Source organism: Leptodactylus fuscus, chromosome 4, assembly GCF_031893055.1.
Source record: "Leptodactylus fuscus isolate aLepFus1 chromosome 4, aLepFus1.hap2, whole genome shotgun sequence".
NCBI classification, from domain to species: domain Eukaryota; kingdom Metazoa; phylum Chordata; class Amphibia; order Anura; family Leptodactylidae; genus Leptodactylus; species Leptodactylus fuscus.
The window spans coordinates 23176121-23202817 of record NC_134268.1 but is presented as its reverse complement, the minus strand read 5'-3'; the positions used below and the strand labels follow the sequence as shown (position 1 = coordinate 23202817).

At 45.6% G+C, this 26697-nt stretch overlaps 2 protein-coding genes across 2 annotated transcripts in view; both read right to left on the bottom strand.

Annotated features, from left to right (window-relative positions):
* EIF3H (eukaryotic translation initiation factor 3 subunit H) overlaps positions 1 to 16046 on the bottom strand; it is a 125276-nt gene extending 109230 nt beyond the window's left edge. The window contains exon 1 of the mRNA XM_075270275.1: positions 15915 to 16046. Within this exon, the coding sequence (XP_075126376.1) occupies positions 15915 to 15995 (81 nt within the window). The 5' untranslated portion in view covers positions 15996 to 16046. The remainder of the gene's footprint in view (positions 1 to 15914) is intronic.
* The window catches only part of RAD21 (RAD21 cohesin complex component), a 273983-nt gene that overhangs the window by 157743 nt on the left and 89543 nt on the right, over positions 1 to 26697 (bottom strand). The gene's annotated exons all lie outside the window — the stretch shown is intronic.

The window sequence follows — 26697 nt, the reverse complement described above, 5'->3', positions numbered from 1 at the left end:
ACATTTTCATTTGAAGATTTAAAATTAACCCCTTCCAGACGTAATAGTACGGCGCTGCCGGGAAGGACTTCCCGCAAACCGCAGTAGTACTACGGCGGCTGCATGGTGCGCGCACAGATACTGGCGTTAACCCCTGAGATGCTAGCGGTCAAACATGACCGCCGGCATCTCAGGGGTTTCGGAATATTATGGTGCCCCGGTGCAACGGTTTCGGGGAGTGCTAATGTTGGTAATGGGCAGCCCGGGGTCTGATCAGTGACCCCGGGTCTGCCCCATCACTTACCCCTCCACGTACCTCCTTGATCCTGCCAAAAAGGAAGCAGTCAGCCCTGTGCGTGTGCTGGCTGCTTTCTTCTCAGGAAGTGACCTCGCGTCCGTTGGCCACATGGCAATGTGAATGGGGCACAGCTTTAGCATGGCCACGTGACCAGCAGACCAAAGAAAAAGAGAGCAGCCATGTTTTCAAAGTTCCGCAAGATGAAGACAAATGGGAGAAATTTATTAAACCAGTTTTTGCAAAGCAGGCAGAGAATGGATAGGGGACGCCCCAGACCCACAGGTATCATCCCTTACTCCAGAAAAATGACATGAGTTACACAAAGTCTACGACACTTTGGGACTGGTGCAGATATCCGCTCTGAGCTTGCAACCTCTCCTGACAAATACTACAGATTTTCCACGTAACAGCTCCCATCTATCGGACAATGTGAAGGATTCTGACAGCGGCAACTCATTAAACGCAAGGAGAATTAATAGCAGACCTAACTGAAGACCCTTGAAGGAAATTAAAGAACCAAGAAGTAACGGTACATAGAACCCTAATGACTATTCGGCCTCGGCAGAGCAACATTTACTAGAAGCTGGTCAATGGGAAAGGTCAGAAGAAATGAAAGTGCGCAACACAAGGTGTTGTACACGTCGTCACCAAAGGCGTCCAAGCGGTCTAACCCACCAACCTGTAATACCTAGAGCAACATCTCTTCTGGCCATGACAAGTCTTCTCCAAAGCACGCTTTCAGGTCAGACAAATGACTTTTATTGTTACAACCTTGATTCACCCATTATGGTGAAGGGTTCCGTTAGTCTCTCCATCATTTGGATCTGCACGGAGAACTGATGGGTGGAGACCCCGTCCACTAAAAAAGCATAGGCACCATAGACTATAATGGGGTCCACCACTGGTTTTATACTGAAACCAGCGAAGAGAAAAGTAGTCGGTGCAGAAAGGAATCTCCTATGGAGGAGACCCCAATGCAGATGAGAACCTGGCCTGTTACACTTTCTTTAAAAATAATGGACATCAAAATATAAGTCTCACAATCTTGTATAAAGAGATCTGTTGATGTCCGTTATTTAGTGTATCGGTCCTGGTCTCTGTTTCTAGGATGGATGCCACATAACATTTCTAACATTTTCTACAGTATGCAAAGGAGTTCTCTCGCAGCACTGGGGGCGGGTCCCCAGTGCTTAAACAGTAAGGGGAGCGTCCCCAATGCTGCGAGAGAACTCTCCAGCGCCGCCTTCATCATCTTCTGGAACGGCCTCTTCACAGTCCTCTTCCTGCTCTAGGGTTCAAACTTCTATGCATGCGCAAGTCGGCTCTGCCGTTGGGCCTCCTGTAGTTCAACGGAGTACAGGAGCGTACTGCACATGCTCGTGTAAGCCGGCACAAAAAACAGCCGCCCGCATGTGCAGTCGGCTCTGCCCGAGGCCCGATGGCAGAGCCAACTTGCGCATGCGTAGAAGTTTGACCCCCAGTGCCAGAAGAAGATGCGTGAAGAGGTCGTTCCAGAAGAAGATGGAGGCGGCGCTGGAGAGTTCTCTCACAGCATTGGGGACGCCCCAATTAGTGCGAGATAACTCATTTGCATACCGAAGAAAACCAGACGGCGGCGTAGGAGAAGAATAGCCTTTCTTAAAGCTATTCCTACGTTAGTCAAGTCAAGTTAAAAAAAATTTGCATTTGAATGATAGGATCCCATTAAGGCATGTCTGCCTCAAAATATTAGGAAACCTTGATGGAACGTCCTACAACATCCTGGATCTAATCGATTGGCCATACCTCAAAAACAAATGGTCTGGTAAGACCTCTGCCCATCCATGGAGACCAGATCAGTTGCCTATCTTGGGTCTATAGTTTTGCAACACAAAAATTGATGAAAGTGCAACCACATTGGTCATTTCCCAGTTTCTCACCTGGTTTATTCACAATGCAAAAAATTATAAATAAGATCCGCCTGCCAAAAAAATCCACACACAACCTATCTTCCACCATTAGACTTTGTTTCATCCGGGATGGTCTTATCTCCTACAACAGATCCGTACTAGAAGCCACAAGATTCCAAAAACATCCGAGTCATGAAAAAGAAGAACCCGTCTCCTACACGGCGACAATTCTAAGTCACGCTTCGACATTCCCCGCCGAGCGCTTACAATGAATGATGTGTCAGGTACAAGGATAAGAACCATCTTGTATACACAAGGAGCGAGCCACGGAGGCTAAAGTGAGCCGGAGAAATATTCTGACACCAGAAAGATGTTTCCACTAAAACATTTCTCCAATAAAGGAACAAAAAAAAACCTAAATCTACAAAGAAAAACTATTGGCGAAATGTGCTTACAAGCGGACAATTTTTCGTTGTGGAAGCACAGAATCCCCCTAGTAGTACGAGGAGTCGTTTTTATTAGTGAAGGTGTTGGGTTGAGCTATGACCCGCTCGCCCTCCTAGACAGGGTTTCGTTTTCAGCGAGCGCTCCTCTCCAGATATCGCTAGCTCGCCGGGGAAGCGTGCCATTTATCTGCCGGACACCTTGTCCTCATCCTGCTCCCCAGAGTTGTCAAAGGACAAAAGGCTCAATTCATTTTCGCTTGCGGAGACGAGGCCTCGGTAACTGCGTCCCATCGCTCAGACGTTTTGGCAAGTGGGGAGGGAGAATCTGTCTTGAACTTAAAAAGCCATGTTCTTCATCTTGCTAAGACGCTCTCCCGTGTTCCCAAAGCAGTAAGTAACACCAAGAGATGGGAATCCTACTAAATCCATCAACCTATTTAGCGGGCAGGCATGCATATCCAGCCTGCGGGAGAACAATATGATATAGGATGTGTCTCATTACGGAGCCCCGTATTAATAGCCAGGCCTTACACAAAGGCTATTACATCGTCGGCCCATCCATTCTTCCGTCACACCACCGGCGAAGCCAAACTACTGAATTTGTATGGACAAGGTTACTGCGGAGGGAAGGACAGCTCTGATTATTACACATGGAGGGACGGTCGTTGCCTCTCCAAGGTTTACAAAAATTAATAATGGCTCAACTTTTTTTTTTTGGACAATTTGCAACAAACTTTATAGTCTTTGGATCATAAATTTGGGGAAAAGTCGAAATAACGAGTGTGTCTAGGAAGGTCCTGAAGAGAACTGATCCATACACAGAATAAGGCTGCGTTCGCACAGGGATTCCGCGTGTCTTATTCCATCGCGGTGCAGTGCACGGCATCCCATCTCGGCTTTCGGCTCCGGATTAGGCCCAAATGAATGGGCCTAGTTGGGAGGGAGGTGTCGCACTGCGGAATCCGCGGCAAGAAAGGGCAGGTCGCTAGCAGAAAAAAGAAGTGCATGACATGCATGATTGGAACATACAGATGGAAGGATACAACTTATTCAAAAAGAATAGAACTAATAAAAGGGGGGGTGGAGTTGCATTGTATGTTAAAAAAGAACACATCTCCACAGAAATGACAGTTTTACAGAATGATAATCTACTGGAAATTATTTGGGTAGTAATTCAAGGGAAAAACAATGATAAGGACATCATACTAGGCGTTTATTACAGACCACCAGGACAGACAGAAGACATGGATGAGATTTTTTCACAGCAAATGACCACGCTCTCAAAGAAACATGAAATAGTGATCATGGGAGACTTCAATTACCCTGACATTCATTGGGAAACCCACACAGCCAAGAGTAAAGGCTCCATCAAATTTTTATCCTCTCTAGCAGACAACTTCATTGCCCAGCTAGTAGAAGAAAACACGAGAGGAACATCCATTTTGGACCTAGTCCTAACCAACAAAGAGCACATGGTTAAGGGACTACGGGTAGCAGGGACACTGGGATTCAGCGATCATGCTATACTTGAGTTTGGGGTTGCAAGAAGAAGAAGACCTGAGAAGACACAGACTTCAAGGCTCGACTTTAGCAGGGCAGACTTCAAGAGCCTGAAGGCAAGGGTTAGCAGAATTCCATGGTGCAAAATTCTTAAGCATAAAAATGCACATGAAGGGTGGGAAATCTTCCGTAGGGAAATCATTAAAGCACAGGAACTAACAATACCTAGAAGGAAGAAAAATGGGAAGCACCTAAAAATATCAGGATGGATGACCAAAAAATTACATAACCTGCTAAAAAGGAAAAAGGAAACATACAAAAAGTGGAAGATGGGAACTATACCTAAGGAAGAGTACACAGCAGTCTGCAGACTCTGCAAGACAAGCATCAAAGGAGCTAAGGCTGAACACGAATTGAAGCTTGCAAAAGAGGCAAAGAGTAAGGTAAAGGGATTTTGGGGATATGTTAAAAGCAAAAGAAAAGTGAAGGAGACCATTGGAGTCCTGAAGAATGACAAAGGAGAAACAGTTAACATGGTGGAACAGCAGGTGGAGCTACTAAATTCATATTTTGTATCCGTCTTCTCCCAAGAAACTAATGGAAATATCGACATTAATGGTGATGGAGATGAGGGGAAGGAGGACTCCAAGCTGACTATAAGCAAAGGTCTGGTAAGAGAGCACTTAGCCAAGTTACAGGAAACCAAGTCCCCAGGACCAGATGATTTACACCCTAGAGTCCTGAAAGAGATAGCAGAGGAAATAACAGAACCCCTTGCTATAATCTTCAGTAAGTCATGGGAAACAGGAGTGGTCCCTTTAGATTGGAAAAGGGCAAATGTTGTCCCCATCTACAAAAAGGGGAAAAGGGACGATCCAGGAAATTACAGGCCGGTAAGTCTGACCTCGATAGCAGGAAAAATCTTTGAGCAAATTGTCAAGGAACATTTACTTCGGTACCTGGATGGGAAGGCATTAATTAACCAGAGCCAGCACGGCTTTATGACCAATAAATCTTGTCAGACTAACCTGATTTCCTTCTACAACAAAATCACTGAATGGTTGGACCAAGGGAATGCCGTGGACATAGTATATCTTGACTTCAGTAAGGCATTTGATAAAGTATCACATAACCTTCTTATTGAAAAAATGATTAAGTATGGCTTTAACAAAAAATCAGTTAGGTGGATTCACAACTGGCTTAATGATCGGGCACAACGAGTAATACTAAATGGCTACACATCCAACTGGAAGAAAGTCAAAAGCGGGGTGCCGCAGGGCTCTGTTCTGGGCCCAGTACTTTTTAATATCTTTATAAATGATCTGGACGATGGAATTATTGGGAACTCATAAAATTTGCAGATGATACGAAGATAGGAGGAATAGCCAACACTAGAGAGTGTATTCAAAAGGACTTAGACACACTGGAACAATGGGCTGAGGCGAACAAAATGGTATTTAACAGGGACAAATGCAAAGTTCTACATCTGGGTAACAGAAATGTAAAAAACATATATAGTATGGGAGGAATAGAACTAAGTGATAGCATAGGGGAAAAGGACTTGGGCATAATAGTAGATCACAAATTCAACATGAGCCAACAGTGCGGTGCTGCTGCAAAAAAGGCGAATAAAATTCTGGGATGTATTAAGACAAGCATTGAATCTAGATCAAGAGAGGTCATTATTCCGCTGTACTCTTCCCTGGTCAGACCACACCTGGAATACTGTGTACAGTTCTGGGCGCCTCAATTCAAGAAAGACATCGATATATTGGAGCAAGTCCAGAGAAGAGCAACCAAAATGGTGGAAGGTCTGCAAACCATGTCCTATGAGGAGCGGCTAAAAGAACTGGGATTGTTTAGTTTGCAGAAGAGAAGGCTGAGGGGAGATTTAATAGCAGTCTACAAATATCTGAAAGGTAGTCACAGTGCAGAGGGATCTCCCCTATTCTCATTAGCACAAGGAAGTACAAGAAGCAATGGGATGAAACTAAAGGGAAAGAGATACAGATTAGACATTAGGAAAAACTTTCTGACAGTGAGGGGAGTGAGAGAGTGGAATAGGCTGCCACGGGAGGTGGTGGGCGCTCCATCAATGGAAATCTTCAAGCGGAATCTGGATAAACGTATAGCTGGGATGATTTAGGAAGACCTGCACTCGCAGGGGGTTGGACCCGATGGCCCTTGAGGTCCCTTCCAACTCTACCATAAGAATAAGAATAAGTGAACGGCTCCCATTGAAGTCAATGGGAGACTTTTTTGGACCAGATTCTGAGGTAGGCTTTCCGTTTCAGAGTAGGCCCAAATGAATGGGTCTAGTCCAGAGGGTGCTGCCGCGAGGCGGACGCCGCAGCTGATTCAGCCACGGAATCCGCCTGAAGAAAGGGCAGCTCGCTTCTTTTTTCTGCTAGCAGCAATATGCCACTCACGGAAAAAAGAACGTTAGTGGTCTACATAGACCACCATTGTGAGGGGCGGATTATGACGTGGATTCTGCGCCAAAATCCGCCCCCTCTTGCCCCATGTGAACGGGGCCTAAGAGCTTATTCACATGATACGTTTTATTAGCAGCCAGCACACAGCCCCCATAGTTAATATCGGACCTATTCATACGTCCATTGTTTTACCGGTCCATTTGACCAATCCGTGCCATTTCCTGGGCCGTGAATACCCACAAGTGTATACTCTAAAGCACTAAAACGGTTACATATAATAGAGGGGTCGTCAGATTTGTTTATTTTTTTATTGTTTCCACATGCCCCTTCCCCAGTAGTGGATTCTGGACAGCGTCAGTCTCCTACCCCGCTGGCAGGATAGCCCATTCTTAGTCTCCATCTTTACTGATGCCCCTTTCCTGACAACCAGGGCACAAAGCTATTTCTATTGGTTGCCCTGCAGTAGTCGGCGCATCTCTATGCAGAGACCTGGATGTGGGGGAAGAGAACACACACCAAATTATCCAAGTACGGCTACAGGGTAACACTGGCTGCGACTCTCCAAGGATCGCCTGGTTGCCCTGCGACTCGGTCACAAACTGATTGGAGTCACATTAAGACCCAAAAATATCATGACTTCTAATCAAAAAGATAGAGCGCTGCTCGATTGCAACCTCCACTCTGAGCCCCAACGTACGTTTCGCCTCTGCTTTGTCAGGGGCGAAACGTATGTCAGAGCTCAGAAGTCACAGTACCCTTTGGGGTTGCAAGGCATTCACTTACACTAGTGAAAGTCACAAGGCGATTCAGTGACCTGACAAGAGTCTCCGGTTGTCAGAAATTCCTTCGTTATGTAGTTGTCATCTCACATCTGAGATTTTGGGATTCTGGGATGGTTTACCCCAATTTACATATCCCTAATGTTGCGATCTGCTTAACAAAGGCGCCCTTGGAAAATGGGGCTTATTCTATACTCCTTTTCATGCCAACGAACCCTTTAAAGAAACCCTGGGACAACAATCTGCCCGTGAACCTACATAACACCACGCCCGGTAAGGGCTGCCTCCATTTTTAAGCTGAATGGATCGAATATTTCCAATAACGTCAGAAAAATCCCAGGATGGGCATGAGCGCGTCTCCATAAAAGTCCTCCTATAACAATAAAGCGTGTCCATATAAAAAGCATCATACAAGAAGCGCTCAGACTTTTATGACACAAATAAAAAGGGTTAGCTAATACTTAGTGCCAAGTACCCGGCCGTCCACCGCAGACACGACGGACAGATTTCCCGGAAATTGGTCTGAATGTTAACCGCTGGCGATTGGAGGGGGGTGGGGGGGGGGGCATATTGTTTGTATAGCAGGCGAGACTGTTAGTGGACGTAAGTGCAGAGACGCTCGGTGATAACAGCCATGGTTAAATAAAGAATAAACTGCTGACACGGAAGACAAGCAATAAAGCGCCAGCGTCTCGCCATCTGCAATGCCCTCCGAACAGCAATAACGCAGGTACTCGCCGGATATGGGAAAGCTTCACCTCGGCCTTTGTAAAAAGCACTTACTGAGCCCCCCTGTGCACGGCCGAGAGGCCGCCGTTATGACCATGCTGCAGTTATTGGGCAGGCGCCAGCTCTAACGCTTACAGGTTTTTATTTCTAACTAAAAAAAAGTTCCATAAAATAGTTTTCTAGGACTTATCCTATGAGTACAAACGTCCAAAATAGAATAATCCAGCATCAACATTCCTTTTGAATAAAACTTAGCTTTTATTTGTGAAAAAACATGTCACCTTCCATAAAATTCAATGCAACTCGGACGATGGCAGAGAGAAAAAAATACAAAGAACGTCTGGCGACGCGTTTCGGGGCGTTAACGCTGCCCCTTCATCATAGCCTGACGCCACAGAGAAACTGACACGCTTAAATACCTAAAGTAATCATCATTGCACCTGTGGCACAGCGGTCAGAACCTCAGCTGAATGTTAGATGAAATCGCAATGAAGAAAACCCGAAAATACACAACATTCCAAAACATGAAACATAAAACACAAAACATCAAAACAAAATGAAACAATACATACAAAAATAAAAACAAAATAAAATGAAATGGAACCTCGAGACAAGAAAATGGATTGGACTTACGTGTGTATGGTTTGAATATGATCCCTTCCGGAAATTACAAAGGTTACCACGCAACCCATAGCAAAGATGTCCGAATGATGTCCGAATGATATTTCGTGCGCATGCGCATTATGACATCATCGGCTAAAGGGCAGAAGAACCAATCACAGATAAGACAACTCTGTTGAATGTAGGAATGTACGTAAATACGAGAGAAACTTGCCCTTAGCCCATAACAAAGATGTCTGAATGATGTTCAATGCGCATGTGCACCCCGTTATCACTCGCTAAAGAGTGAATGAGCCAATCAAAGGCAAGACAACTCCGTCAAACATAGTAATGACATTATTCAATCTACTTAGACTATAATGAACAGATGGAAACATTGAAAAAAACTGTATTACTTGAACAACAAATACAGTATAAATCAAAACGATCTGTCATATCATAAAGATTTACTGTATTATTACAATTGACCACTGATTCACTTGAAACAAACAATCAGTAATTATATATGTAGGAGAGTTCGCTTTTATAATTCATACCTTTGGGTATCCTGGTGTTTAATTTTAATACCCAAAAGGCTTCTCTAATTCTAACCTTATGCTCCCAGTTGCCTCCCCTTTTAGGTTTAGAAATTCGTTCAATAGCCTTGAATCTGAATGAAGAAATATCTCCATCATGTATGTCCCAAAAGTGTCTGGTGACCCCAGTAATTTTTAGGGAATTCTTATTAGTAATACTATGTACATGTTCGGAGATCCTAAGTTTTAAAGATCTAATTGTGCTCCCCACATAATAGATGTTACATGCTGTACATGTAATTAAATAGACCACATGATCTGTAGTACAGTTCATGAAACTGTCTATGTTAAAAGTTAAAGTATTAGAAGAATTCCTAAAAATAGAGGTTTTTTCTGCATATCTGCAGACTTGGCACCTGTTCAGACCACATTTGTGAAAACCTTTTATGTGTAGCCAGGTTTCAGATACAGATTTATTTTTTTCGGAGAAAAAACTAGGTGACAAAAAGTTTCCCAAAGTCTTACCTTTTTTGGAAACAAATTTAACCCCTTTCAATAATATGGTGTTTAAAGTTTCCTCTTGATGTAATATACCCAAATTTTTACGAATAATATTGGTCACTTCTTTATAGTCTGTACTGAACCTGGTTGAGAAACAAAGGCTAGAACTATTTTTATTTTGGAGCTCACTTTTTTTAGAATTACTGTTGGTTGACAACAGTGTTTTTCTGTCAGTTTTTTGTACTATGTTTTTAGCTCTTTTGAGTGTCCAATCGGAATACCCTCTATCTTTTAAACGTTTGAAAACCTGTTGGGACTGCGTTGTGTAGGATATATTATCGCTGCAAGCCCTTTTGAGTCTTATTAACTCTCCAACCGGCAATGCACGTATAGTGTGAGCCGGATGAGAACTTTGGGCGTGCAGTAATGTGTTACCTGCTTCTCTTTTACGAAAAAGGCTAGTGTGAACTACACCTTTTTCTCTATCACCCAACAGGGTAACATCCAAGAAATCAATAGAATCTTTTGCAATACTGTGTGTGAATCTCAAATTAAATTCGTTATCATTGATATGTTTAATAAATTCTAATATCAAATTTTCGTCTCCATGCCATACAAACAACAAGTCATCTATGTACCTTCCATACCAGCAAATATAATCCCTGTAGGGATTGCTGGTATGGAAGATACATTTACTTTCCCACCAACTCATAACGAGGTTGGCTAGCGAGGGCGAGAACCTCGCCCCCATTGGCACGCCACATACTTGGAGATAATATTTGTTGTCAAACATAAAATAATTATGCTGCAAAAGGTAATCAACCGTTTGTACTATAAACTCACACATAGTATTTGCAAAATCAGAATATTTTTTCAAATGATCCATTAGAGCCAAAAGCGCAATATTATGTGGTATGGAGGGATAAAGTGAAGAAACATCACATGTGACCCACATATAATCCCCCCTCCACTCAAACCCATCGAAGACCCTTAAAACCTCCTTAGAATCTCTGATGTACCCCGGAGTGCGGGCAACCAAAGGTTGTTATCCTATGAGTAGGTCGTCCATAAATAAGCCGTCAACATGTGATCGGTGGGGTCATACGCCCAGGACCCCCGACATAAAAGCTGCTTCACAAGTGGGAACATCACATTCATTTGTCACATGGCCATGGTTGCACTTCAGTCCCATTCTAGTGAATGCGGCTGGGCTACAATACCAAGCACGGGCACTAGAGATTTTACATTGCTGTGCCTGGTATTCAGTGAACGCACTGCTCAGCTGATCCCCAATCCTTATGTTCTTCCTGGAAGACCGCTTTAAAGGGATCCTATCATTAAAATCACACTTAAAGGCTATTCTTCTCCTACCTTTAGATGTCATCTCCGCGCCACCGTTTGGTAGAACTCTCCGACGACGCTTCCATCTTCTTCAGGAATGGCCTCTCCGCATGTCTTCTTCCGGCGCTGGCTTCAAACTTCTAGGCCCACAGGCCACAAGAAAATGGCTGCTTACACAGATTACTGTGTAAGCGGCCATTTTCTTGTGGCCACGGGCATGCGCCGTTTGCTTGGCCCAAGGCCTAGAAGATTGAAACCCAGCTCTAGAAGAAGATGCGCGGAGAGGCCGTTCCTGAAAAAGATGGAGGCATTGCTGGAGTTTTTTCTCGAAGCACTGGAGACGCCCCCAGTGCTCCGAGAGAACTCATTTGTATACAGATCAAAACCGGGATTTCTACCGAATGGCGGCGTGGAGAAGACATCTAAAGGTAAGAGACGAATAGCCTTTCTTAAGGCCATTCCTACGTCTCTCGTGGCACACAGGTAACGCTGCTCAGTCACTATCAGTCATCATCACCAGTTGCACTGTCATTTCCAGGATGTCAGGGGACCGGGCGGCACCAGAAGGGGAGGAGTGAAGGAGCAGGGTATTTGTCTCAGTCACTACAGCAAGGAACTACACAAAAATAATAGCAAAAATAGATGTACCGTATTTTCCGGACTATAAGGCGCACATAAAAACCTACGATTTCCTCAGAAATCGTAAGTGCGGCTTATAGTCCGGTGCGCCTTATATATGGATGGAAGCGGCGGCAAAGTCTGCGTGCCGCTTCCATACATACATAAAAGGCACCGTAAGGGTGCTGCCGGACACTTCCCATTCAAAAAAGCAGTCCATTCATTTCTATGGGGAGCGCTCGCATGCCGGCTCCCATAGAAATGAATGGGAAGTGTCCGGCAGCCCTGCTGTCACGCCGGCCTGAAACAGAACGTGAAACTTACCGAGCGGTGCAGGGCGGGCGGGCGGGCATTCAGGCCTCCTCTTCCTCCGATGTCCTGACCACTTCCTCCAGCGCTCGCGAACTAATGGCCTGGGCGCATGCGCAATATCATAATGCTTCTACTACTGCGCATGCGCCCAGGCCATTATCAGTTAGCAAGCGGCGAAGGAGGAGGACGGAACATCGGAGGAAGAGGAGGCCTGAATGCCCGCCCACCCTGCACCGCTCGGTAAGTTTCACATTCTGTTTCAGGCTTTTATTTTAAAACGGGGGGGGGCACGCGGGGGGTTAAGCGGCCGCTGGCAAAGTCTGCCTGCCGCCGCTTTCAATAACATATAATGCGCACCGGACTGCGGCTTATAGTCCGGTGCGCCTTATATATGAACCGAGACGGACTATAAGGCGCTCATGGGTAATGCGGCTTATAGTCCAGTGCGCCTTATAGTCCGTAAAATACGGTAGGCCACACTGCAAAGAGTGAAAGCTGAAGCAATAAGGGACACATGGCAGGTTTTAGTAGCAGCAAATGGGTGACGTCTAGTGAAATCTCACCCGGTGTCAGAGAGGATGTGGCCGTTATCCCACTGCTAGCAAGCTCCATGTGGACCCAGCCCCAACCTTTTAGTAATAGCACATCCAATGACAAGTCACATGTTCATGCCAAAGGGCACGTCACATGGGAAGACCACCTGTGCACCGAAGTGAGGGAGATTGTGTGCACAGCCAGGGGTGATAACCAAATATTCCTTATTAGGGTCAGTTCACACGTGAAAACCGCCTAGCTTATTTGTGCGAGGTAAAAAACCTCGAGGAGTTTTTTTGACGCTGTTTTTTGCATTCCACACGGTTTTTGACGAGGTTTTTGACGCGGTTTTCGCTAGCGGTTTTCGCTAGGTTTTTTTTTTCCTATATGTGCTATAGAAACTGCAGGCGAAAACCGCGCGGTTTTTTGCAAAAAACCGCGCGGTTTTGTGTGTAAAAAACCGCGCGGTTTTTTACCGCGCGGTTTTCGCCTCCCATTCACTTCTATGCAATTCTTCAGGCGTTTTCCGCCTGAAGAAAGGTCATGTCGCTTCTTCAGGCGGAAAACGCTAGGAGGAAAAAAAAAGCTAGTGGTCTACATAGACCACCATGTTAAAGGAGAGGTTTTTGAAGCGAATTCCGCTGTCAAAAACCTCCCCTTTGCCCACGTGTGAACTAGCCCTTAAAGGGAGCCACAGGAAAGCACAGAAACCTTACAAGAAAACAGTAAGAACATGGCAATACACAATGCAGGGGAGATCAAACCATACACAGAGCAATCAAAAATAAATAAATAGAAAAAAAGCACAAGTTTTGCAGCATTCTTCGCTTTTCTGCCACTCAAGCCTTGCTTTGTTGGTGTGGCCAGAATCATTTACTATCACTTACTGCAGACAACTGGCATCTGCACCTATAACATTACAGCTTTCATAGGTTACCAAGCCTTACACCAGAAGTGCAATATTTGGGATGCTGAGCCTCAAAGAAAGGTCACCAGAATGACAGGTAAGAGTAGTCCAGACCCATCCGTCTAATCTAGTACAATTATCGTTACTACATAGATGACCCATGCATCGTAAAAACCGAATGGACGGATACAAGCGCCATCTGTGTTTTTCAGACCCATACACTTGAAAGAATGAATGAAGGCAGGTAGGAATAGCGCCTTCTGTATATCCGGTAGCCCAGGTTCATGACCTGGACATGTAACCATGAGAATTTTTATGGGATAGTAAACAAATACAGTCGTGTGAATGGACTATACAGAGAAACCCGGCAGCAATAACTAAATATCCCTGCAGTCCCCATAGAAGAAAAAGCGTATTACACGGTAACCATTCCAATCATAAACCATCAGTAGGTCTGAGTAAGGGGCGGCTACAAAAAGAAGGGACGCCCTTATACCCAGAGGATACTTAGTTCACACGTAAATAACGTCTGGCTTATTTTGGCACTGGAAAAAAAAAGCTTCCTAATTAGCGCTAGTTCTCACAGGGACATGGAGGAGGATTTTGACAGCGGAATCCACATCATAATCCTCCTCCATACAATGGAGCCCTATGTGAACAGCTAGCAGAAAAAGTAGTGACATGACTTTTTTTATGTAGATTGTGAGCCCCACATAGAGCTCACAATGCACATTTTTCCCTATCAGTATTGTCTTTGGAATATGGGATGGAAATCCATGCAAACACGGGGAGAACATACAAACTCCTTGCAGATGGTTTTTTGCCCTTGGCAGGATTCGAACCAAGGACTCCAGCGCTGCAAGGCTGCAGTGCTAACCACTGAGCCACATGACTTTTCTTCAGATGTTTTCCGCCTGAAGAAAGCAATAGAAGTGAAGGGGAAGCTACGCCTTTTTTTGCAAAAAAACGCGACGTTTTTTTTCAGCCCATTCACTTTACAGGAGGGGAAAACAGCCTGGCTTTTTTTTAAGCTGTTTTCACAAAAAAAAGTTCCAAAAAAAGCTTCCTAATTAGGAAGCTTTTTTTTTCCAGTGCCAAAATAAGCCACACGTTATTTACGTGTGAACTAACCCTTAGGGCTAGTTCACACGTGAACTAGCCCGCGCGGGTTTTGACACCGAGAGAGACGCGGTGAGTCAAAACCCGCCTGCCGTGACCATCGCGGTCGCAGCTTTCCCCTCCGCTGTCGGCTCAAACGAATGAGCCGACATAGGAGGGTGCTGCCGGGGGCGGAAGCCGCGCGGCTTCCGCCTGAATATAGGGCAGGTCGCTTCTTTTCTCCGCTAGCAGCAGCCCGCCGCTAGTGGAAAAAAGAAGCCTGGCGGTCTACATAGACCACCATTGTAAGGGGAGGTTTTCGACGCGAAATCCGCTGTCAAAAACCTCCCCTGGGCTCACGTGTGAATGAGCCCTTCGGGCTAGTTCACACGGGGACATGGACGCTGATTTTGACAGCCGATTTCGCGGCCAAATCAGCCTCCATAAAATGTAGCCCTATGTGAATTGCTAGCTTTTTTTTTCTGCTAGCTTGCTAGCAGAAAAAGCAGCAACATGACCTTTCTTCAGGCGTTTCACGCCTGAAAAAATGAATTGGAGTCTATGGGGCGCTGAAAAAAACCGCTAGCGTTTTTTTATCATGTACTTTTTTTGTAGTGCAAAAAAAAAAAAAAAAAAAAGCTTCAGAAAAACAGCGACCGAAACAGCGTCCAATGCAAAAAACAGTGTCCAAAAAAAGCGACGCGGAAAAATCAGTGACAAAATCAGCTAGGCTTTTTTCACGTGTGAACTTGCCAAGCTTTTTTTGGAGCTTTTTTTTGTAAAAACAGCTTTAAAATAAACAAGGCTGTTTTCCCCTCCTGTAAAGTGAATGGGCTGAAAAAACCGTGTCGCGTTTTTTTTCCGCACGATTTTTTGCAAAAAAAAAAAAAACGCGGTTTTCGCCTCCCATTCACTTCTATTGCTTTCTTCAGGCGGAAAACACCTGCAGAAAGGTCATGTCACTTCTTTCTCTGCTAGCTGTCTCCATAGACTACTATTGTAAAGGGGCGGATTTTGAAGTGAAATCCGCTGTCAAATTCAGCCTCTTTGCCCCTGTGTGAACTAGCGCTTTGACTGAATATGACAGAGAAACGTCTCCTATAAAAAGCAGAATACAGTCATGGCTGGCAGCGGCCCCTGTACACAAAGCCAGGCCAACAAAGACACAACCATAGGCAGACATTACAACATAGACGGATAAAACAGCAGACATTACAGGCAGACATTAGGGGGCGCTATTACAGGCCAGCTGATGGGAACTACAACCTCCAGGCATGCTGGAGGCTGTAGTATCCCAATAGCAGGGCTTTAGCCTATGCTACCATATCACTCAGTGCACTACAAGTCCCAGCCATCCCCTCTACAGCTGGAGCCCTAACTATGGCGCCCCCACCAGGCAGTCACACACTCACCAGTCCGTCTATCTGCACTTGTTTCACGGGGGTCTCCACGGTGACCGGGGCCGCAGTGCCGGGCTCTCTGCGAGATGCCATGTTCTCAGGGAGCTGGAGTGAAAGAGAGGGAGAGCGAGCGTGTGCGGCGGAAACAGGAAGTGGACGCACAGATGACGTCACCAGCCCGGCTTCACTGGGGAGGCGGGAAGTGCGGGCGCCATCTTAGTTGTGGGCAGGAGCCGTTTCTAGTTGTCTACTGTGCATTCAGAAGGAATAAACAGATGTCTTATTATTAGGATGTTTGTCTGTAGAATACAAGATGCCAAAAATAGGGGCAAAAAGTGACTTAAGTCTAAATGATAGGCAGCAGTGTACCATTGTTCACTGCTGTATTGAAAAATCTTGTAGAAGTGAATTGCACCAAATGTATGACTAGATATACATGGCAGTAAATACAGGCTGATAGGATTTGTGGCACCAAGCTGCCAATGTTAGGGCTCGGGCTACATGGCGACTATGTCTTCTGCTATGTTGCCGCGGTGTTGGTGCTAACATCAGCGGGTGACCACACACTAGAGTTACACAACTATTTTGGCTACAACATCTGTTTTGTAAATAAAGATGGCCATGTTGCATTGCAACTCCTTCACCAATGTGAATGAAGTGGCATTGCAACCCCAATGGTGCGGTGACTGTGAATACTAGTCCCAAAAGATCAAACATGACGCCTGATTCACATCTGCATTCGGGTTTCCATTCAAGGGACCCTCCAAACGGAAACCTATCCACATAAAAAAAAGTGGTTGCCTAAGGAAACCCGCAAACCCCATAGACTGTAATGGGGTCCATGTGGTTTCTGTGCAAAAAATGCAGAGAGAAAAATGCTGTTTGCAGGACTTTCCTCTCTGCATATTTCATGCAGATATGACAACAGGATGGTCCAAAAGCAGATGTGAATCGGGCCTGATAGACTTATTTGCAACTGGAAGTGACAGTCACAACCTCGGGGTCTCAGTGTGACTCATTCTCTTACATCAGGGAAGGAGTCAGGGCTCGTTCACATCTGCGGCCAGCACTCCGTTATGCACTTTCCGTTTCCTGCATAAAACAGAGCAGGAGACGGAAACCTGCAGGATTCTTTTTCACCCATTCATTTGAATGGGTGAGAAAGATGTCCAGCCGTGAGCAGCGTTTTATGCTCTCCGCCGCGAAACCGTTTTTTTTTAATCTGGACACAGAGTACTGCATGTCCGACTCTGTGTCCGGATTAAAAAACCCAGTTTCGCGGCGGAGAGCATAAAACGTTCACCGCCGCTCACGGCCGGACATCTCTCTCACCCATTCAAATGAATGGATGAGAAAGTCTCCTGCAGGTTTCCGTCTCCTGCTCTGTTTTATGCAGGAAACGGAAACCTGCAGAACGGAGTGCCGGCCGCAGATGTGAACGAGCCCTGACCAGTGTGGAAACTCGCCACATTATCAGTACTGTTTCTGGTGCAGAAAGCACAGCAAGATGGTGCAAGACGGTCACTGACTCCTACTGTAAACAGTGTAATAAAAAATTCAGCCTAATAAATGTGGGGCAGTTTGGACTGCCTTAAAGTCAGGAAAGGAACCCACCAGATGTTGTATTTAGTAGTGAGACTGTGTAGAATAGTTGTAGGCAGCACCCATTCCCAATAAACCACACCTACTCTTTCATGTCATTTTTAAAGGTTTGGCAAGTAAACCATAAAAATTAAAATTTTCTCACAATTTTGATATGTTGTGATTTTAACAATAAGGTATGCACCTACTAACCCCCGACTGACTCCAACACCACCACCCCCGAAAATAAATATGCAACAACACTCTTTTGGGCAAACAACTTTATTATGAACGCTGACAAATACAGCTTGGTTAAGGAGGCTGACCCGAATTTAGGCACGGTACTCACTGCGCTTGGGCCCATTTGCCCCCAGCTCCCAACTTCACCAGGACAGCCATGTCCACCTGCCACAGTTTTGTCCTCCTAGCAGTGACTGCACAGGTTCAAAACTTATAGCACCACATGGGCCCTACCCATCAACCAGAAGAAGACCAAAGTAATGGTATTTCAGAAGAAGGGCATAACAAAGCCTCCACCACCCCACAATTCACACTGAACGGCTCCACACTGGAGAAAACCAACAGCTACACCTACCTGGGGCTGGAGCTCAGCCAATCAGGAAGCTTCAAAGCTGCAATAGAAACCCTGAAAGTAAAAGCCTGCAGAACCTTCTACGCCATCAGAAGACAACTGTACCACTTCAAACCATCGGTGAGGGCCTGAATGAAGATATTTGACGCCGTCATCGCTCTGATCCTTCTCTATGGCAGTGAGGTTTGGGGCCCAGCCACCTACCCAGACCAGTCAAAGTGGGATTCCAGCCCAACAGAGACCTTTCACCTGGAGTTCTGCAAATATCTGCTCCATGTCCATCGCAACACCTCCAACATGGGATGCTGGGCAGAGCTAGGCAGACTCCCCCTATGGCTCACCATGCAGAAGAGGGCGCTATCATTCTGGACACACATACAGGGCAGCAGCCCTGGCTCTTACCACCACCAAGCCTGGCTGAGCCACAGAGCCCCGGGAAAAACTGATACACCCCAACCAAGCATCAGCCATCTGCCAAGCCAAACCCCCAACATGCCCTGAACAAGGCTCAAATAAAAGGAGCCATTGAGAGAGACAGAGAGCGGTACATCGAGGAATGGAGAAGCGCAATAAATAACTCCAAGAAACTCACCGTGCACCAATCCCTACAAAGGGACTACACCATGGCCACCTACCTGGAGAGAATACGCCACCCCAAACACAGACGGACCCTGAGCCGGTACAGACTGAGCGCCCACAACCTAGAGATAGAGACGGGGCGATACAGGCAGACGTACAAGCCACGGGAGAACAGACTGTGCCAGCACTGTGACCAGGGGGCCCTAGAAGACGAGACCCACTTCCTGCTACACTGCACCAAACACTCAGCTGTGAGGGCCGTCTACTACCAAAGACTCTCTGCCCACATCCCAGACTTCATATCTGCAGACGAGAAGAGGAAACTCTACATCCTACTGGGAGAAGAAGAGGCCACTGTGGAGATCGCTGCCCAATATGTGTCCAGCTGTCACCAAATAAGAGGAAGATGAGACTCCATGGACTGTTATACCCCAAATCAGCCACCCCACCCCTCCATACTCTCCCCCTCGACTCCAACCCCCCCCCCCCCCCACACACACACACACACACTTTACTAGCTTTGGCAATGCCAAATATCTATTCAGATGTGCCAATAAAGCCTATTTGATTTGATTTTTAACAACCAAGCACACTCCTTTGGTATTGTCTAATGGCAGTGACCTCATTCAGCAGGACAATGCTTCCTGCCACACTGCAAAAACTGAGTTTAAGGTGGTGACTTGACCTGAAAATTTTCCAAAGCAGATACAGCATCTCCACAGTGGCTGCAGCTCACAACAGGACATACAGGGGTTATTTGGGTAATAAAAATACTTTTAGTCTATTCACTGCAGCAGATGGTCCTGTTTACCAATATACATGCTGCTTCCCTGTAGATCCCTTTCATGCAACTCCAAAATTTCATTTATTCACATTGCTAATTCTGTGTGAAGCTGCAACCCCAAACCATGTCCCTTTTTTCTTGTATTAACCTGGTGGAAAACGTAGCAACTATACTGTTCTGATGTTGAAGACAAAGGCGTAGCTAGAGGGGATGGCGAACACATCTAAGTGGGCCCCCAACTCAGATATACCGATATCATTATTATACGATGAACATATAGTGGTACATACCTGCTCTATACAGACGTGTAAACACTATTTAGGTAAATACAGTACAAGAATAATGTAGCTGCTTATAGGTGACGTTACTCACTGTGATCGTTCACATTTCTCGTCTCTCCCATCTGGAACGCCAAGACTACTTCTTCCAACTGTGACTTGTTTCTGTAAAGTTTGTGGCACAGACATATTTGGCTCATCCATTTTCTAGGCACCCAACCCATACTGTCCTCACCTACACAACGTCCCAATCTTGCTGCTACCCCAGTTATAAAATTTGTATTATGAAGATCCCCAAGAATTAACCCCTTAAGGACCAGGCCATTTTTTGGTTTCGCATTTTCGTTTTTCCCTCCTCACATTTCAAGAGCCATAACTTTTTGATTTTTCAGTTCACAGAGTCACATGATAGCTTATTGTTTGCGGGACAAATTGTACTTTGTAATGGCATCATTCAATATGCTGTGCAATGTACTGGGAAGCTGGAAAAAAATTCAGAATGAGGTGCAATTGGAGAAAAAATGCATTTGCGCCATTTTCTTATGGGTTTAATTTTTACAGCGTTCACTGTTTGGTACAAATGACATGTTACCTGTGTTCTACGTGTCAGTACGAATGCGGTGATACCAAATTTATATAGTATTTGAAATGTTTTGATACTTTTTCATATTTCCATGTATGGAGCTGGTTGTGGTGTCTTTTTATGCGGGACAAGATGACGTTTCTATTGATACCATTTGGGGAAAGATATGATGGTTTGATCACTTTTTATTCAATTTTTTATAGGAGGCAAAGTGTTGAAAAAAACGCTTTTTGGCTGTTTTTATTTTTTTTGCCGCTACGCCGTTCGCAGTACGGGATAAATGTTTTAATATTCTAATAGTTCGGGCATTTTGGAGCGCGGGGATACCTAATATGTTTATGTTTAATGTTCTTTAATTACTTTTATAGCTAATCTAGGGAAAGGGGGGTGATTTGAACTTTTATATTTTTTTTATTTTTTTAATACTTTTAAAAACTTTTTTTTTTCTTCTGTTACATTTATGATCAGACCCCTTAGGTACCTTGAAACCTAGGGGGTCTGATCGCTCATACTATTCACTGCAATACTACAGTATTGCAGTGAATAGCAAAATCCCAGCACTTCTATTAGACGAGGCCTCTGGCATCCTGTAATAGATCTCATGCAGAGACAAGCCTGGAAGCCTTCAATAGGCTTCCGGCTGTCATAGCAACCGATCACCGCCCTCTTGTGACGTTCAGGAGGGCGGCGATCGGCGAAACATGGCGGCGCCCGTGCCGCCGGCGCCGTTTACACACTGCGGTCACGTTTGACCGCAGTGTGTAAAGGGTTAACAGCAGCGATCGGCTCGGGTAACGACCGCTGCTGTTATTGGCAGGTCCTGGCTGTATGATACAGCCGGCATCTGCCCTGTATGGAGCGAGCTCAGCGTGTGAGCTCGCTCCATACATCCCCATGCGACCCATGACGTACAGTTACATCAAGGGTCGCTAAGGGGTTAAAAAAACGGTTTTGTGGCGGAGAGCATAAAACGCTCACCAGCGCTCACGGCCGGACACCTTTCAAACCCATTCACGTGAATGGGTATGAAAGAGTCCTGCAGGTTTCCGTCTCCTGCTTTGTTTTATGCAGGAAACAGAAACCTGCATAACGGAGACCGGGCGCAGATGTGAACGAGCCCTTATAGGTGACATTACTCACTGTGATCGTTCACATTTCTTGTCTCTCCCATCTGGAACGCCAAGACTACTTCTTCCAGCTCTGACTTGTTTCTGTAAAATTTGTGGCACAGACATATTTGGCTCATCCATTTTCTAGGCACCCAACCCATACTGTCCTCACCTACACAATGTCCCAATCTTGCTGCTACTCCAGTTATAAAATTTGTATTATAAAGATCCCTAAGAATGAATAATAAAACCCCGGTGTGCCCCCTTTAAACAATAGTGACCCTCAATGAATAATGACCATAATTACTGATACCCTGTGAACCCCCTTAAATCATTCATGCCTGAATGCCACTTAAAATTAAAGGGGTTGTCTGGGATAACCACTTTCTTAATATGAGGCTGGGAAAGGTGAAAAAAAACATACCCCCCAGTCCTCCAACGCAGTCCAGTCCTGCAGCTCCAGGTTTTCTTCCGGCAGAGGTCCCTGATGCAAGTGACGACTGAGGTCAATAAACGGCCTTAGCGGCTTAAGGAAAGGGTTACGGGACATCACAGATCAGCAGGGACTTTCGCCAGAATAAAACACTGAAGCAGCAGGACCGCACTGCAATGGGAGACCCCAGAGCACTGGAGACAGGGGAGTATGGTTTTATCTTTTTCAAATCCCGCGCCTGCGTAGTAGCGCTTCCCTCTGAGTGAGCCTGTGCAGTAGCGCTTCGGAGGGAAGCGCTACTACGCAGGCGCGGGATTTGAAGAGAAGACGCCGGACGACACGGAACTAGAGGGCGTTACTCCAAGAAGACAGAAGAGGCAGGTGTGCCCGAAGATGACGTCGCATCGTTTATCCCCGCCCATGGTGCACGATAGCTAAGTTTTGCATATATGTTTTAATACTTTTATTTAAAAAAGGGATCGGGATTTAATGTAACATTTACGGTGCCTGAATAGCCTTTTTAAAGCCTATTCACGCATATGTGGGGCTCTATTAGCATAATTTTGCTGATAGAGCCCCTTTAACTCCAACAGGAGGCGCAGTGCTTGCTGGTTACAGTACAAGGCTTAGCGGTTGCAGTTATACGATGTGTACAATACTTTGCAGTTAGAGGATCTGCACACAACTACCACACCATGCAACTTTTGGTTGACAGAAAAAAGGGCAAATTTTTGACCCTGACCAATTCCGCTAAGTCTCTTTGCTTCCCCAAAAAAGTATAATCTCCCATTAATGGCCTAAGATCGTATAATGCCCACTCATGACTCCCACCATTGTAGCACTCATACAGTAACTCTCACATGACACCCGCACAGTGGATCCCATACATTATAATGCTTCCTTGCGACCCCCACACATTACCATGCACAATTGTAGTACCCATACAGTAATTTTCCCGTGACACCCACATAGAACAACATCCCCATTGGTGGATCCCACGCATTATAATGACTCCTTGTGGCCCCCACACCTCACCATGCTCCATGGTAGTACTCACACAGTATAACAGAATAACTCCTCCTCAGTAGCCCCCACACAGAATAACATTCCCCCCGCGAGGTATAATGCGGTATGAACAGTCACAGTTACAGGGGTTGTCCAGGAATTTCGTTTTTATGGCTTATGATGATTGATGGGGAACCTCGCACCAGTCAACTGTATTGGCCCACTTCTGACACCCATATTATACACAGTTGGCTCTAGTTTAATGGATCCTGGCTGCATTACTGGCACGGGACCACTATACAAAGCACAGAGCGGCTGGAGCGACCCTGAACAGCTTCTCGATGAGGGGAATGTGTGTCATCCCTCTTCCAATCAGCTATTTAGGCCATTGGTATGAAATTCCTGGACCACCCCTTTAATCCCACTGGAATAAACACAATCTGGTGCATAGTAATGAAGTCCAGGTCTAAGGCTCCATGCACAGATCCGAGTGTCCCATCTGATGCTCCTCTGAGGGGATGTCCAGTAGTCCGGGACGTTGCATCATGATGAAAATAGAGCAGGTCCTATCCTGCTCCATGTCATCAGAGCAGATTGGATCAGACGCCCTCATAGAGGTAAGTGCATCATGGAATATACTCCGATGATGCTCAGATATCACTCTGACTTCATTCCGCTGCAAATTCTACTCCTCACCGGATGTCACTCAGTAGTGTGCATGAGGTCTAACATATACTTGGTCTCCGATCTCCGTTTTGAGGTTTCCGTCTTCTGCCGACAGGAGGCGGAAACCCGGCATTCAGTGTGATCACCCGTGAGCATCTTCTGCTCTCTGCGACAAAACCGTTTTTTTTAACCGGACACAAAGTCCTGCATGTCCGACTTTGTGTCCGGTTAAAAAAAAACGGAGAGCAGAAGACGCTCACAGGCGGACACTTTTCAAACCCATTCAAATGAATTGGTTTGCAAACTGCCTGCCGGTCTCTGTCTCCTGTCCAGTTTCTCGGGCAAGAAACGGAAACCTGCAAAACAGAGATGGGGTGATGGTGTGAACCCACCCTCAGGGAGCTTGGATCAGGGTTGCACGCAGGTTATCACGACCACCCCCTTATAGGTTTCCATTCACTGACAGCAAACAGAAATCTAGAAAATATCGATTTTTGTGATTGGCATCCGAAATTTTGAAGTCTGCTAGAAAGTTGCCGAAATCCTACTTTCATTAAATCTAGAAACCCCCTTTTAAGGATTTTCATCCCTGCGTTTGTTGTTTTGCCCATCGCTTCAATCGATTCCGTTTTCTGCCACCGCACAATGGATCATTTCCTATAAACATTAATACGTCCCGAACAGAACAAAACAGAATAAATCTAAAAACCCGTGGCAAAGGTAACCTATCCTGAAAAAATATATCATGGCTACCATTGTAAAGCGTGGAATGTCTTGTTTTCCGTGAGATATATAGCTCTATAGATTATAGCGTTCCATATAATACCCGGGGGATTTACAAGAAATGAAATCACCGCGCAGATATACTGCCGCTATGTCAGGATAAGGTGGGGAGCAACCGTAAGCTTAAGGCATCACATGGATTTAGACAAATATGTGAAGTTGGGATCAGTGTGATCCATGAAGCTTATGTGGCGTATTAACCACACACGGTTAACCCCTTCACTCCGGGCCCTGTATTGATCCGCTACGTCGCCCCCCCCCCCCCCCCAATCCGTTTTTTTTTGGTAACACATGTACAAGCCCTGCGGCAGTCATTAGTATTATTACTCGGAGAAATCCTGAAAATAATCTTTACAGCCCTCAATACATTTTCTGCCTAATATTGACAGCGCAGCGCCGCGCCAGGTTCCATATTTTATTATTTGAAGCTAGACAAATTATATTTCTCGCTGCGCCAGCTCGACTGTATAACCAATCCATAATGATAAACTACATAGCACCATACCAATCATAGCTACAAAGAGACAGACTCCCATAATGTCATGGCCCATTGACACCCAGGAAAATAAATTACATTCTCCTCTCCTGGTCTCTAATGCAAAATAGACATGGCCATCCTTCTAGTTTCCAGCTTCTTTCAGTGTCGCTTGCTTGCTGTGAAATGTATATGGCTCCCATAGACGCTTATTTATCTGCCGGCGGTAATCTGTTTAGGACTAGACAATGGTAACGCCGCGCGTTCATTCATTGCTGCTGAAATATCGCCCGGTTATAAGCGAGGTTTATCTAGATCGTTTTAAAGAGGATCTGTCAGCGGAATATGTCGATGTATGTAAGGGCAGCATATTCAGATGACAGATCCGCCCCGGTGTCCTGTCAAACGGGTGAAAATAATAGTAATCGAAAAAATGAATGGACATAATAAATAGGAGAGAATGGATGGGATAAGTAGGCAATCCAAATCTCGGCTCATACCTGCTCACTCCTACGGGGGATGGAGGATTTATAGGCCCAGAGTATGCGGGCATGTTAAAAGGAGACATAAGGGCTAATTCACACGCGGCAGGATTTTGACGCGGAGTCCACGTCAAAATCTTGCCGCCTCCCATTGAACAAAACAAATTAATGGGAGCTGGTCCTTTGAACAAACCTCTCACGGAAAAAAAGAAGCGACCCACCCTTTCTTCAGGCGGATTCCACAGCTGATTCAGCCGCGGCGTCCACCTCGCGACACCACCCTCCCGACTAGGCCCATTCATTTGGACCTAATCCGTGGCAGCCACGACGGAATATGTTCACGCGTAACCCCGCGTGAATTAGCCCTAACATGATCCTCAGGGCAGGGGTGAACCTAGCCTCTCTGCTGCCTGAGGGGAACTATAGAAAGGTGCCCCCCCCCCCCTAAAAAAAGATACAACCCAGCTATCTTTGATTGCATGAAGTCCCCCCCCTTCTATTTAGGACATGACCCCACATTGGCAGATCAATAAATCCCCTTATTTGGCCCCCAATTAGGATAACACCCCCCCCCTATTTTTGGCCCCCACACGATATACAACCCCCTTTTTTTTGGCCTCCCACAGGTTATATGACTCCCTTTTTCTGGTCCAGCACATGGTATAGAATCCACTTTTTCTGGCCCCCACACAGTTTATGACCCCCTTTTTATAGCCAACACGAAGTATATTTTACACCCCTCCAAACAAACACATACAAAATTACTTCTTCTTAAACTAATAACATTAGTTTCGAATACCTCGCTCCATAGGAATGAATGGAAGCGGCCGGCGCACAGCTGGCACTTAACCCCATGGTATTCGGCTGCTTCCATTCATTCCTATGGGAGCGAGGTATCCGAAACTAGTGTTTTGAATACTATTCGCTCATCTCTAATTACGTCCATTGGTCATATTTGCCACCATTGGCTGGCAGTGCTTCAGGAGGGGACAGCACATTGTAGTGTAGTGGCCACGTCCCCTTCCTGCAAGACTGTGTCCATTTGGGAGGAGGGTGCCATACCTCTTTTTGTGACATGAGTATGGAAATATGCCGACTACACCCATTTTGGTGACACAACTGGAACATAACGCACCAATATTGCCTAGTTAATAGACATCTGTTGGGGTCTGTGAGGTCTCACCTTATTTCTGGAGCCTCTGGGTCATTCCGAGAGAGTTGATAAGAATGTGACTGGTCCCAAGGTGTGCTGCAGCACAGTCTCATTCTAACAGATGGGATTGTGTTGCAATACCAAGTTCAGCCACTGTACCTTGTGTGGCACTGTGTTGGGTAAGTAGTGAAGCGGCCACACTCATCAATATAATATTGCAAATTTAGCAAATGAGCGCTTTGGTGCAAAGAGGGCGTTGTCACTTTCCTCTTTATGCAATAGTGATACCGCC